This window comes from Hylaeus volcanicus, chromosome 7 (genome assembly GCF_026283585.1).
Source record: "Hylaeus volcanicus isolate JK05 chromosome 7, UHH_iyHylVolc1.0_haploid, whole genome shotgun sequence".
Lineage (NCBI taxonomy): Eukaryota > Metazoa > Arthropoda > Insecta > Hymenoptera > Colletidae > Hylaeus > Hylaeus volcanicus.
Genome location: NC_071982.1, coordinates 20340748 through 20353965, shown reverse-complemented (window position 1 = coordinate 20353965; position 13218 = coordinate 20340748). Strand labels below are relative to the sequence as shown.

Sequence of the window (13218 nt, the reverse complement as noted above, 5' to 3'; positions counted from 1 at the left end):
GACCGAAAATGTGTCCCTTGAATTAGGCAACCTATGCTTACAGATATGTCGGGCCGGTTGCGTGCCCGTAGGCGCAATCGTGCCACCTCTTCGCGTATCATGTGCTCCTGATACCAAAATGTAAAGTTCAATTTGATACGTACGAAAGATGTGCCCCTTCTATGCGGCAACCTATGTTAGCAGTCTTGTCGGTTCGGTTGCCATCTCGTAGTCCCAAGAGTGCCCCTGTTATGCGGCACCCTATGTTTGTATGCTTGTCGGTCCGATTGTCTGCTCGTAGGCGCAGAGTTCCCAGAGTGAGTGCAAGAGAGAACGCAAAGGTGTGCGACAAGGATAGACTTATGCGCGCGAGTGCGAGAGAATACCCAATAGTGTCCGACAAGGACAGTCCTATAAGCTCGAGACCGAGAGAGAACGCACCAATGTGCGATAAGGACAGTCCTATACGCTCGAGACCGAGAGAGAACGCACCATTGTGTGACAAGGATAGCGACTACAGCACCCATTTTGTCGGCATGCTGAGCGTTAACATATGTTATATTAACTTAAACTACTTAATAACAATCCAAATCGTACCAAAAATAATCCTTGAATGTAGATATTGATTTGTATTTGACACCGCAATTGCAAAAGTTCGTAAATTATCTTTGGAGAGTTAAGAAATTAATGATAATATTCAGCTAGTTGTCGCTATCCTTGTCGCACACTATTCCGTACTTTCTTGCACTCACGCAGTTCAGCTTTGGGGTGTTGACCGCTAGATGGCGATACCGGTTTTCGTGCCGTTTTCGTGTTTACTAACAGCGGTATGCTTTCAAAAAAAATTTTTAAAACGAAAACATTCATGTCCTGACGATGTAGTACATACACGTACTTTGTGCGTATTTATGTATAAACAATTTGTGTGTATTTATGTATAAACAATTTGTGTGTATTTATGTATAAACAGTTTTTTAGAATAAAGAAGCAATGTTATTTAAATATTTCTTTATTTTTACCCATACATTACATAAACGATATTTCATGAAACATCCTACATTACACTGTAGGAGGATTTACATTTTTAGTAATAAGATTTGTACATATTGTTCTTTCACTGATACATAAAAAAAGAGTGCATTACAAAGAACAGATAATCAATCATCTAAATCTAATTGGTTTGTTGTATACTGCAGGATGAAAGAATCTTTCCTCCATGCATGGAGCTACCCGGACCTACCCCGTGTGTGTAACTTATTGTTATTTACTTTCCAATGTGTATCGTTGTTAAGCAAGTGTAACATTTTTAATTATTTTTACTTTGCCTAAGTGGGCCGCGAGGTGCCTAGAAAATTCAAAATTGAATAGCAAGCTTGCCAAAAGAAAATTGATTACGTATACACGATGGACAGTACGCGATCGCCGATGGATAACCTCTTTAACATGCTGTCAGGCTTCAGTGCAGGTCACGAAAAAGCTTTAAAGCAAGGCATTTACAATGCCGTGGCATTACTGCTCTTGTGTCTGGTGTCGGCGGCTGGCTACGGGCTGTATATTATATTGAGTCCCTTTGTAAAACCCTTGATATGGGCTTTATTATGCGGTTCTGTTCTATTCCCTTTCAAATATTCATTAACTACTGTTGTACAGTCGTGGTTCGAGAAAACAGAGGCATCTCGTACACCGCTAATTATAAATTTAACACTGTTACCTATACAAATAGTGGATAAAGTCTCTGACAGTTTGGGATCGTTCCTTTGGAGACATATTAAGTATGTTGCGGGTACACTCTTACTAGGAATGTCGGTCCTTGGTTTATATCATTACACACCATCTATATTAAGTTGCCTCATATGGAGAATATTTATAATTTTCAATACTATTTTTGGATTTTTTATAACAACATGTAATATATATACGGTAATTGTTATTCATTTGATGAAAATTAATTCTAATTATGTGTCATTCTTATGTGTATATCTGTTGTCTTTGCAGATTGCTGTTCTACTTATTGGATACTTATCTGTCTTGTACATTTATTGGACACCACAGAATTCCATTCATTTCCGTTATACATCATTTGTTGTTTGGTTTATAATTAGTCTATACCTTTCTAATATGCTAGGAGCTTATCAAGTTCTTGTATTTATAACATTGCAAGCATTGTGCCTGATAGGATTTGTTTATGAGGTAATAATGATAATGGAGAACCAAGAATTAGAAGGCAGATACATGACATTTATGGAAGCAACATGCTTTGCATTAACAAATAATATAATCACAGATGTTCAAAAAGATACATTAGCTCCATTAAAGAGTGAAACATCCGTAGGAAGTATTGATAACAAAGATACAGATTCTTTTATAAATGATTCAGATAAAGAAACTACAAAAGCTGTTCCTGAATGTAATATAAAAGAATATAAAAAATCAATCTCGCTTGATGCTGATTCACAGCAACTACGCTTTAAATTACGATCTCCAAATACTTTATCTTCTGGTAGTCACACGACATTACGCGATCGTTATGTTTTAAGAAGATTAAAAACCGAATTAAAATTATCTGTAGACACGGAATATGACAAAGTTGATAATGATATATATATGTATGGAGCATGTTATGCTTGCATTGGGATGATTTTGTGGAAACACAAATGGATAATATATATATTGATGGTTCCTACAGCTCTATACATTATCAAACAACTTGGTAATTATTTTGGATTGTGGAAAATGATAGGAAATCAATGTAACATTGTTATGCAAGTTATAAAGACGTGGTGTGCAGAGAGACATCAAGCTCTTCTACCAGCTAATGTTAGAGGTTTATTCAAAATTGGAATCATAATCGATGAAAAATTAACAAAAGTGCTGAAAGCTTCTGTTGATGCTGTGGCAACAATTGCTGTGATCTTTGGCCTGCTTATATTTACTACTTGTGCATCTATTTTTATAACGATACAAGTAAATAAACCAAAATTTGTCACTCTCCTTCGAATAGGATTAAAAACTTTTTTTTTAATGTATTTACGATTTGTGATAGGTTTATACAGAAGGTATGCATCTTATCCAAATCACTGGGGAGATATTAAATTCCTCATTAATGAGTAACCCAGATATTGATTGGCTACCAGAGCAATGGGAAGATTCCGTTAATAGTGTACTAGATAATGCTTACACGTATGGGCGAAGTGCTATTTCTGATGGGGTAAAATACAAATAATTTTAGATCGAAAGTATATAGTTTTGTAATTGTGAAATAGTTGAATAATATATATGTGATGTAGGTCAAAGGTTTGGTAAAAGATTTAGATCCTGTGAAGGCTGAACACATGGAGAAAAAAGTTTTAGAACTTTGGGACATGCTCTACCAAGCTTGGATGATGTCTAACGAAAATTCAGATCAAGCTGGAACTGCTGTGGATGTTGCAACAGCCTATTCTGTATGGGAAAGTTTCACAGAAAGCTTTGGGAAGACTCCTTTGCGTAAGATATCGGGCAAATTAATGAATTTAAATTACATCTTTAACAAAACTTATTTAATATGTCTTTTTTTTTTTTTCTTAAACAGAATTGTTCAATATGACTAGTATACAGAATTTCATAAAAGAAAATATTGGAACTTTTATGTCGGTACTTGATTCTATTTGGAGTATAGTTAAGGGCAACATGTCTGTGATACTGACCATTTTTACGGAATTATTTTACATTGTACTCATGAGTGGATCTGCAGTACTTAATTTCACTCTTAGCATGGTAAACAAACGTAAAAGGCTCATTTACTTAAAAAATGTTTAAAGTACTTTTCGTAATAAAAATGTTATTGTAGGTGGTGTTTTTTACGACGCTGTTTTATCTTCTCAGTTCTAGCAATAAGAGTTACAAACCTGTTGAGTTGACTACTGTTTTTAGTCCTATTAGTTGCCATAGGTAAATTTTTTAAACTTTTTAAGAATATGTTTAATAAGATTATATTAGAACATATCGTATAAAATTTATTCTTTTCTTGACAAGCACTCTTCATGTTGAGGGGTATGTTAAATTATAAGGATCAAATAATATTGCATAATGTGTATGACAAAAAAGTTTACTACTTCATTTTTTTTATAGATTTGCCGTGGCCTTACAGGAAGCAGTGATCGGAGTATTTGTGGCGACATTTAAACTTGCTTCCTTTTTTGGCATGTGGACATGGTTTATACATAATTTGTTTCAAGTAAAGATCGTTTATTTGCCGTCAACTTTCGCGACAATACTTGGGGCTGTGCCATTCTTGGATGCATATTTCGCTTGCATCCCAGCTACTCTAGAACTTTGGTTTACGCGTGGATCAATGATCGCTATTCTATTTTTCATGTTTCATTTTCTTGCTTGCAACATTGTTGTAACGGAATTCTACAAAGAAATTAAAGGGTATAATACTTATTTAATTTAAATCAACGACAATTTCTGATTATTAATTTTATTATTAAGATTATGAAATGTTTCTCGTTTTAGAGGTGGGCATCCATATCTCACAGGCCTTTCAATAGCGGGTGGAATATTCTGCTTAGGAGTAGAAGGTGCTATTTTTGGGCCTTTATTACTATGCTGCATTATGGTAGCAATTAATTTAAGTCGACGTTACCTTCATTCGCCTTCAGAAGAAGTTGTACCCACGTACTCCGGAATTAAACGTTAAACTAGATGAAATTGATATATAGAACAAAAGTAGAATCTTTGCAGCGGAGATCTTAGAAGTAATAGTTGTGATAACATTTTAAAATTGATCAAAAGTTTAAAATTTATATGGAATATTTGAACAGTAATAAGCTTCTTATACGCTTCTCTTTGAAAGAGTAACATAATCTCGAAGGATTATCGTCCTTATCTAGTCTTCGAAAAATTAACTTCGAATTATATCGCTTCTAGTTTCAAGATTATATAACGCTTTTATAATTCATTTTTTTAACAAAGATTTACACAAAGATGTCTTACTAACTATGTGATTTTAAAAGCTATGATATGTAATAAGGAATCTCAATTTACGCTTATTAATATTATAAGAAAATTACTATACTGACGCCATACACAAATCTTCTATGATATATGAAACGGTAGTTGTAGAAAAATGGAATAGAAAAAAGTAAATATATTTTTTTGTTATACGTTCAGTGTAGTTTTGTTATTCATTCTAGTTTTTACTAATTCATTCACATATACATATATGCGTACGTAGATGTACTATTTTGTTTTATATTTTATGTGACATTACTAACTTCAGTATTATTAATATTGTACCTTATTTCTAAGAAAATTTTTAATGTAACTAAAGAACGATTAATAAATTTAATGAAAATTTATTTTCAATCAAGCAACATGACAAATTTAATGTTATCGATAATTGCCACAATCATGATTATACTGATCATTCTTATCGGATTTGAACTTTATTTGCATCACGAAAAATATTTTCCACGAAGGAATCCATAAAATTTAATTATAAATATCCGAGAGTGTAGTAATGTTTAGTTTCGATCTGAACATTTTGGGTGTTATCGCTTCGCATGCATGAAAGACTACGCGTTTTTTTCTGTCAAACATATGGAAACCATTTTCTGAAAATCGACCACAAATATTTTCACATTCCAACCATACAAAAAGCGCTATATTGTCTGTCGTTAATACGAATTCAATATCTGGATAATTGGAGTACATTCCGGGTAAGTGTTTATCGTTCATTTTTACCTGAAAATAAATATTTGATATGGAATATAAACGATATAAAGATCTTTGTTTATTTTTGCAAAGTTCAATGTATACTCACAGAGATAGTTGCTACTGGCAAGACAATAGTTTTTAATAGAGTGGTTGGATATATATAATTTGTTGGTGCTATCTGAGATCCAGCTTTGTCTTTCAAAATAAGCATTGTAATACAATTGGTTTTTGTAGTTGTGCTAGACTTGCATTCGTTGAGTGATTGGGAATTCAGGATCCATAAATCAAGCATATTATCATGAATTTTAGTTACCGCATTTGCTTCCTGAAGAAAGCGATAAACAGATTACATACAAATATTTTTCCTTTTTGATATGTATACAATGATTGTTATATACTTACCACAGTTATATTGCAGTGAACATGAGATTGTACGGGTATCATACTATTCCACGTATAAAGATTTACTTCCAAACAAGTATTTAATACTGGATACAATTTATCAGAAACAACATAAATTGCAAGGTTGGTCCCTCTAACATAATATGTGACTATAATGGGCGCAAAAAAATCTTTAGCGTAGTAATGAAGCATTTTCCATCGTCCATCAAAGTCTGAAAAAAAATAACATGATTTTTAATATCGAAATATATTTCGAAATAATAATAATTATTTTGTATTTCCGTTTACCTATAGAAGACCACGAAGGAGCTTGCCAAACATCGTTCAATTGCCAATATAAAGCACCCATTGTCATTCCTTCTCCTATTTCATTCAACGAGGATTTCGATTGTCGATAAAATTCTGTTTGCAATTTCACCGAAACGGCTTGATTGATTTGGCTCAAATATATAAAATTAATAAAATCTCTCGTACTGTTCTGAGTTTCAGGTAGTCTTAAGTTCTTTGAAATAAGAAACTTTAGATACGTATTCCCTAATGTCAAATGTTGACGATGTTTTATGAAATCGCTATCTATATTCAAATCAACCTCTGTTTCTGTGATTGGCAATATAGTGTAAATTGATGGTAATGATTGAAAGCCATATTCGGACGAAAATCTTGCGCGAGGATATTGGTGCATGTCCCATCCATTACTGAGATAGTTGTAGTAATGAACTAAAATAATATTCTATTACATCGTAGATATTATTTTAATATTTGGTTCAAAGAAATGTATTTTACCATCTCCATACAACTTCGAATATGGATCTTCCCCAGTATAGTTATACTCCTCTGTATATAATCCATTGCTAGGGCTAGATACTACAAACGGGCGAGTAGAGTCCAATTGCTCCACTAATTTTTTTATCAAATCTACATAAAGTTTAACATAATCATTTTTGTATATTTGTCCAGTGCCTGTCCCATACCAATTCCCATATAAAGCTGCTTCGTTCTCGTTGTTCCCAGCCCAAAGGACGATACTAGCATGATGTTTTAGTCTCTGTACGTTTTGTATGACTTCCTCTTTAACCGAATCGAGAAACGTATCTGTAGTAGGATACATTCCGCATGCGAACATAAAATCTTGCCAAATCATAATTCCGTACTCATCAGCCATGTTATAAAATAACTCAGATTCGTACAATCCACCACCCCAAACCCTAATCATATTCATGTTTGCTTCTTTAACTGACATTAATAAACGTTTAACTGTATCTACCTCAGCGCTCAGTTCAGGAAAAATGCTACTTGGGATAAAGTTGCTACCCTTTGCAAATATAGGAATTCCATTTATTTGAAAATAGAAGCTCAGTCCCTTTTCAAGAGGATTTTGGACGAGCTCTACTGTTCTAAAACCAACGCGTATTTTTGTTTGTTTGACAGTATTAGGTGTAGCTACAGTTACAGTCAGGGAATAAAGAGTTTGATTCCCATAACCATTTGGCCACCATTTATGTACAAGTTCCTATAGCACAAGACTATGAATAATTTTTTCTCTGTTAAGCATATATATATTATATATTTAATTATATAAAGGATATTTTGACTTACCACGGGTACTTTTAGGCTGACAGATCTTACATATTTACTGTTTCCCATTAAAACAAAACTGCTAACATTGCTAACAGTTATTTCTTCGTTAACAAAGAGAATAGAGGAAAGGTAGCATGGTATAGAGTCGTCATATTTTTGTACTGTAGTATTAAGAAACACTGTTAGTGTGACATTCCAAAAATTTTTTTCTTTAAAAATGTCTGTCGAAATATCCGTGATAAAGAGATCGTTTACTGGAACTAATTCTACACTTTTCCTAAAATATATTGCCATTAGTATATATTAAATGGTAAAATGAATTTGTTGAAAAAATATCGAAATACCAAATGCCCATAGAAGGAAAAGCTGGACCCCAATCCCATGAGAAACTTGCTTGCATTTTTCTTATGTGATTAACATGACATTCTCCATTGTAAGTGCCTGGAACACATACTGGAGGAACAATATATTTCAATGCCTGTTTATTGTATAAATTAGCAGCTTCTTTAACAGCAGAAGTAAAGGCAACTGTTAATAAATTTTCCCCTGTCTGAAAAATTGATACATGATTATTTTTCTGATGTTTAGGATAAGATTGGTTGCTTACCTTCAACTGCTTTGTAACATCGAACGTGTATCGTAAAAACATATTTGATGTTTTCGCGATTTCTTGAGCATTTAAATATATTGTGGCAAATGTATCTAAGCCATGAAAAATCAGCATCACTTTAGGAGCACTTAGCAAAGTATTATTTACTGTAAAACAATTCACTTTAAGATTCCTCTTGAAATATAAAAGTTGCATTAAATAGTATGATAAAAATGTGCTTAATTACCATAAAATTTATTATTATAGGTAACCGATTGATTACCAATCCACCGGTGGTTCACATCATTACTTCCAATAAAATTATCTGGTATGATATTTGCTCTGGTCAAATCTGTATAAATTCCTCCTGGTACCGTTGCAGGAAATGTAATTTCTGCATATATATATATCATTGTTAAAAATCATTAAATTCTACATTAATAATTATGGGAAGATGTTGTCTATGTAAGATCTTACCATGTTCAGGCTTATCAGTTGTAATTTTACCTAAAACAGAAAGTCACGATAAATGTACATTAATAACACTGTTATTGAACAATGGAAAATTTATAAAAGTTTAGCTTAGATTGTTTTGAAATACCTGTCCATTGTCCATCTAAGGTTATGCATGAAACAAAATTAATTAAATGCACAACTAATGAAAACTGAAAAACTGTCATAGTGCTGGTCCCAAGATTATACAATTGATGTTTTAATAACGCATAATTTTATGCTTATGCAACAGTAATGTTTGCAACGTTTTTATATCAGTGAATCAGAGTTAATATAACATGATACAAAATCCGTGCTATATTAAATATCTTTTTTATCTTGTTATCAGATTTATTTTAAGTTCAGTATCTCTCGTGGCAGTCTGAAACGAATAACAATATAATCTAAATAACAGCGAATTGTTATAGTTCGTAATTATAAACATTTTACGTAATGTAGGAAAATAAAAGAAGGGACATAAATATAGTACTTTATTCATAAACATGAACGTCTATTTGTATAAAAATACATTTTATTATACAGTAAAAATTTTAAATTTGTAAACGAAATTAAATGCTTGGTACAGATATACGTTTTTTTTTCTACAAACGTATGTTATGGTTTGTAAAATCAGTCGAATTTCTATTCGATTTTTTAATAAATTTTATATCGATAACATATAGTTTGATTAAAATTAGCTAAATTAGTTCAAGTTTATTGTAAAATAATACATATTTTTGTAACAGAACTATACATATAACATATAACACGAACGCTTACGATACGCGGAATGTCACAATAAATGTAAAAGAATATTAAGTGAGCAACTATAATTGACATTTTTAACGTATTCAATTAGTATGAAAAATTAAAAATTCACGTTTATTGTACATCTTTATCCTTTCAGTGCAGCTGAATAGTACCGTGTAACCAATATTTCCGTTATCGACATATGTATACATATATGTATACATATGTATACAGCTGCCAAAATAGAAACATTACTAATGTTTCCTCTCTTTACTGGATTGTGTTCTACTATTTGACGGAAACTGTCTCCTGTAATCAATATTCGAATCAATTTGTTCACTAATTGGTCGATAACAACGGACAGGTGAATTCAGAATACTTTAGATCTCAGTACTCGTGTATTCTGAAAAAGATGTTACTGTTAATACGTCAGTAAAGATTGTAATACTTTCGATTAAAATTCCAATTTTTCTTTTTTTTTCCGCGATATAAAAGTTCTTACCAGGTGACGATTCACCATGTTGCATTTGTTGACAATTGTTAACATGTTCCTCGTAATGTGCGCGATTGGTTGTACTATAGATTAAGGAACCACCACGTTCGAGAACTTCATGGTTAATATTTTTTGACATTACTTTACTTTCGAATAGATTAGCATTATTTTCGTCCTCGCTATCGGTTATGTATTGTTCGCATTCAGCGGCATGTATTTCTATTTTATCGCTCGGAAAAGACTGATTACAGATAGGACAATTTATATTCTTCGTTGAATTACCTTTTGAAGTACAGTTATCCTATAAGGAAGGAACGATGTTGAAAATATATAGAATCTTTCCAGAGCAATTGTTAAAATACATGCATATAAGACAAATCCAGAAAAATTTATTACCTGAAACAGGTTGTTCTCCTCCATAATCTCAAACACCTTGTTCTCGTTCTGTTCGCGTAAACCACGTGAGTTGTCTTTACATTCTTTTTCCCGTAACCTCATACGCATCAGACTACTCCATTTCTTACTTTTCACCTTTCTGGATTTTTCTATTTCTTCCAGTTGCTTTTCCCTCTGGTGGCTCTCTTCTATTTGCTTTCTATAAAACTCTTCTCTTTTCTTTTTCTCCTCGATCTCTTTCTTTTGAAGCTCTTCCCTTTCAATTTCAATTTTCTTTTGTTTTTCAATTTGAAGTTTCTCCAAAACCATGCATTCGTGTCGAAGCCTACGCGAAAAGCCTTTCATCGGTAGCGGTTTAATTTCGATATTTTTAGGCGTTACTTTGATACCAGCATCAGCTGTATCTTTCTCCAATTCTGCAAGAAGTTCTTCGTCCGTGAGAATATCGCATTTTTCATTAGGCATCATATCCATAGGACATTGTTCCACGTTGGTGTCGTGTTCTGCTATATGTTTGACTGGTGTATTAACGCTATGTTGTTTCTTATTATTAATATATTTTTTAGTATTTAAAGGTGTAATCGTTTGTGTGTATAAAGAAAGTAATTCAGGGGACAAGCATTCCTCTCTTTGTTCTACTTGTGAATTTACGATTTCCATATTATCAAAATCTTTGCTAATATTGTCAGTATCATCCGAATGTTCATGTTTATCGTTCGTAACAGCGCATGTTCCTTTGTGTGGACGTAATACTCTGCTAGTCTCTTGAGAAGGTTGGGTTTTTTTTTTTTTAAATATTTTTTCATCTTCGTCGCTGCTGGAATGCGCTGTATTAGAAGACGAAAGGGCCACGGTAGATTTACGTTTATTAGGTCGTTCAGTGTTACATTTGTTTGTACATTCCATTTGATTCTCTTCAGTCTTAATGTTCGTTAATGCTTTTTTGTCCGAACTACCTTTAGCAACTCCCACCTATAGAAACGTTGAAAGAAGGATTAGAATTATATCAGATAGAATGAAATGGACAACTACTCTCCCCTTTTTTTTACAGAAATACGATTTATTAAAAAATTGTTCGTGGCTTACAGTTTTAATTACTGTTCCTATATAAACACTTATGTATACATATTCGTATAAATGCAATCTTTACACTTTTGTAGGAGACACAGATAACGAGGCTCAATTATTTTTATATATGTATAAATCATTGATCTTATTTTTCTCGAAATGTTTTATTTTCGACTAAATTCATACTCATAGAAAAAACTTTGCCAAATTAAACGATTTATAAAGCATCCATTAATGTCGTATTTGTTAATTGTAAAAAACAATGTTATATATTATTTATGCAAAAGAAATGTTATATCGATAAATGGGTACATATTTTTAATTGACGAAAAAAAATAACGAACATTTTTTTATATCGAAGATGAATATAGTTCGAATGCAATTTTGTTACATAAAAGAAAAACACGATTACTGCATGTGAATACAATTTAACATTAATTTTCCATGACACAATGTCGCATTGTGCACATTTTATATACGAATGTGAAGAGCAGATTATTTTTTTTTTAATCCATTAGCGACACGATTTGTAAGAAGCGGATTGTACAGAGGTACCCACCTGAATGGGTGACCCCCACTGAAACTTAGAGTCGGCAGTCCGATGCGAACTATGCCACAATTCTGCTGTTTGTTTCAAGTGAATGTTTATTGCAGACATAAGTTTCTCGACGTTCTTAGACGTTTGCGCCTCTCTGCATAATCTAAACGGCATGCGATCTTGCACTAAAGGTCTTTCTGGTTCTTGCAAAGGCACATCGTTTTCCATGGCATACGCATCGAGCGGGTTAATTTGCCACCGTTCCAACTTTTGTTCGCGTTCCGAGTGTACTTCCACTTTCGTTTCCGCGTTATGCGTACTATGAAGATCTTGGGAAGTGTTTTTTAATTTCAGTGAAATGTATCTGTTCAAATAACTGTCTCTCGTATTTGGATTATCATGCAGTTTATCTAGCATGTCTTCATTATCCAAATTTTTCATCCTGTATGTAGAGTTTTTTGCTTCAGCTCTTGTAGCTGCAGGTTCTGGACTGCTACAGCTGTGAGTGGATATTCCATCGAATATAGGTGATGCATGATTAGATTTGTACAAGTGTATTGATCCAGATGATGTATCATTATGTTCCTGTATCTCCAATTCTTGTGCTGCATTTTTCTTAGACATTGTTTCTGAGTTGCAATCATTTGAAGATTGTAATGAGTTCTGAAAATAATAGAACCGTGTAAGTTCAGGTAAAATCAGAAGAATGCTTACAGAATGATTGACTTGTCTTTTAAAGCTGTCTAGTCAATAATTAACAATAAATTTACCTTCTGCGAATATTTTTCATTGTTGGTCACATTTGCCATATCCTTTGACTCGTTAATAAAGCCTAAGATCTGTTTCATGTATTCGTACGTATACCATGACTCGTACATTTTCATATCTAAAAGATAAACAGTTTTTTTAAGGAATTGATCAAGAAGATGAAGATAGTCTTGTAAAACAAGAAGTATGTCCAATGTATTCAATAATTACCTTGAAGCTCCCGCTTCATTTCTTCTGTTTCTTCTGCCTTAGCTGCTAATAATTCATGTTTATCTCGTTCCATACTGTCTGACATGTTCTTTTCGAAATTGTACACGTTCAAAATAGTAAATGTCAATAAAATGTCTTGTATTCGACAAATTGCAGTTTAACCTTAAAGTTTGTATATGTTCGCCGTATCAAAGTTTTCCACCTCGCTGTTTAATTGCTATATTAATGGCATGTATGTATTCCTGTAGTTGTAAT

The 13218-nt window shown here is 32.8% G+C and overlaps 2 protein-coding genes across 3 annotated transcripts; one reads left to right on the top strand and one right to left on the bottom strand.

The window, feature by feature from the left end:
• The first annotated feature begins 1200 nt into the window (after positions 1 to 1200).
• Positions 1201 to 5129, top strand: LOC128880321 (transmembrane protein 245). 2 transcript variants are annotated; one of them, XM_054130275.1, is made up of 9 exons: positions 1201 to 1899; positions 1975 to 2943; positions 3023 to 3187; positions 3267 to 3465; positions 3551 to 3735; positions 3809 to 3909; positions 3994 to 4011; positions 4090 to 4392; positions 4477 to 5129. In XM_054130275.1, the coding sequence occupies exons 1-9, from the start codon at positions 1384 to 1386 to the stop codon at positions 4658 to 4660; spliced, it is 2640 nt and encodes an 879-aa protein (XP_053986250.1). In that variant the 5' UTR covers positions 1201 to 1383; the 3' UTR covers positions 4661 to 5129. The 2 variants fall into 2 exon arrangements, with proteins under 2 accessions (XP_053986250.1, XP_053986251.1); XM_054130276.1 differs by lacking the exon at positions 3994 to 4011 and having other exon boundaries at positions 1203 to 1899.
• Positions 5130 to 5389: 260 nt separating this feature from the next.
• Positions 5390 to 13182, bottom strand: LOC128880327 (beta-mannosidase). Its single transcript, XM_054130288.1, has 15 exons — positions 12964 to 13182; positions 12756 to 12871; positions 12007 to 12648; positions 10380 to 11351; positions 9993 to 10284; positions 8726 to 8755; positions 8496 to 8642; positions 8267 to 8415; positions 8004 to 8209; positions 7678 to 7936; positions 6865 to 7591; positions 6370 to 6798; positions 6082 to 6293; positions 5786 to 6004; positions 5390 to 5706 (listed from the first exon to the last, which is right to left on the bottom strand). The coding sequence occupies exons 1-15, from the start codon at positions 13046 to 13048 to the stop codon at positions 5455 to 5457; spliced, it is 4737 nt and encodes a 1578-aa protein (XP_053986263.1). The 5' UTR covers positions 13049 to 13182; the 3' UTR covers positions 5390 to 5454.
• Positions 13183 to 13218: the final 36 nt, after the last annotated feature.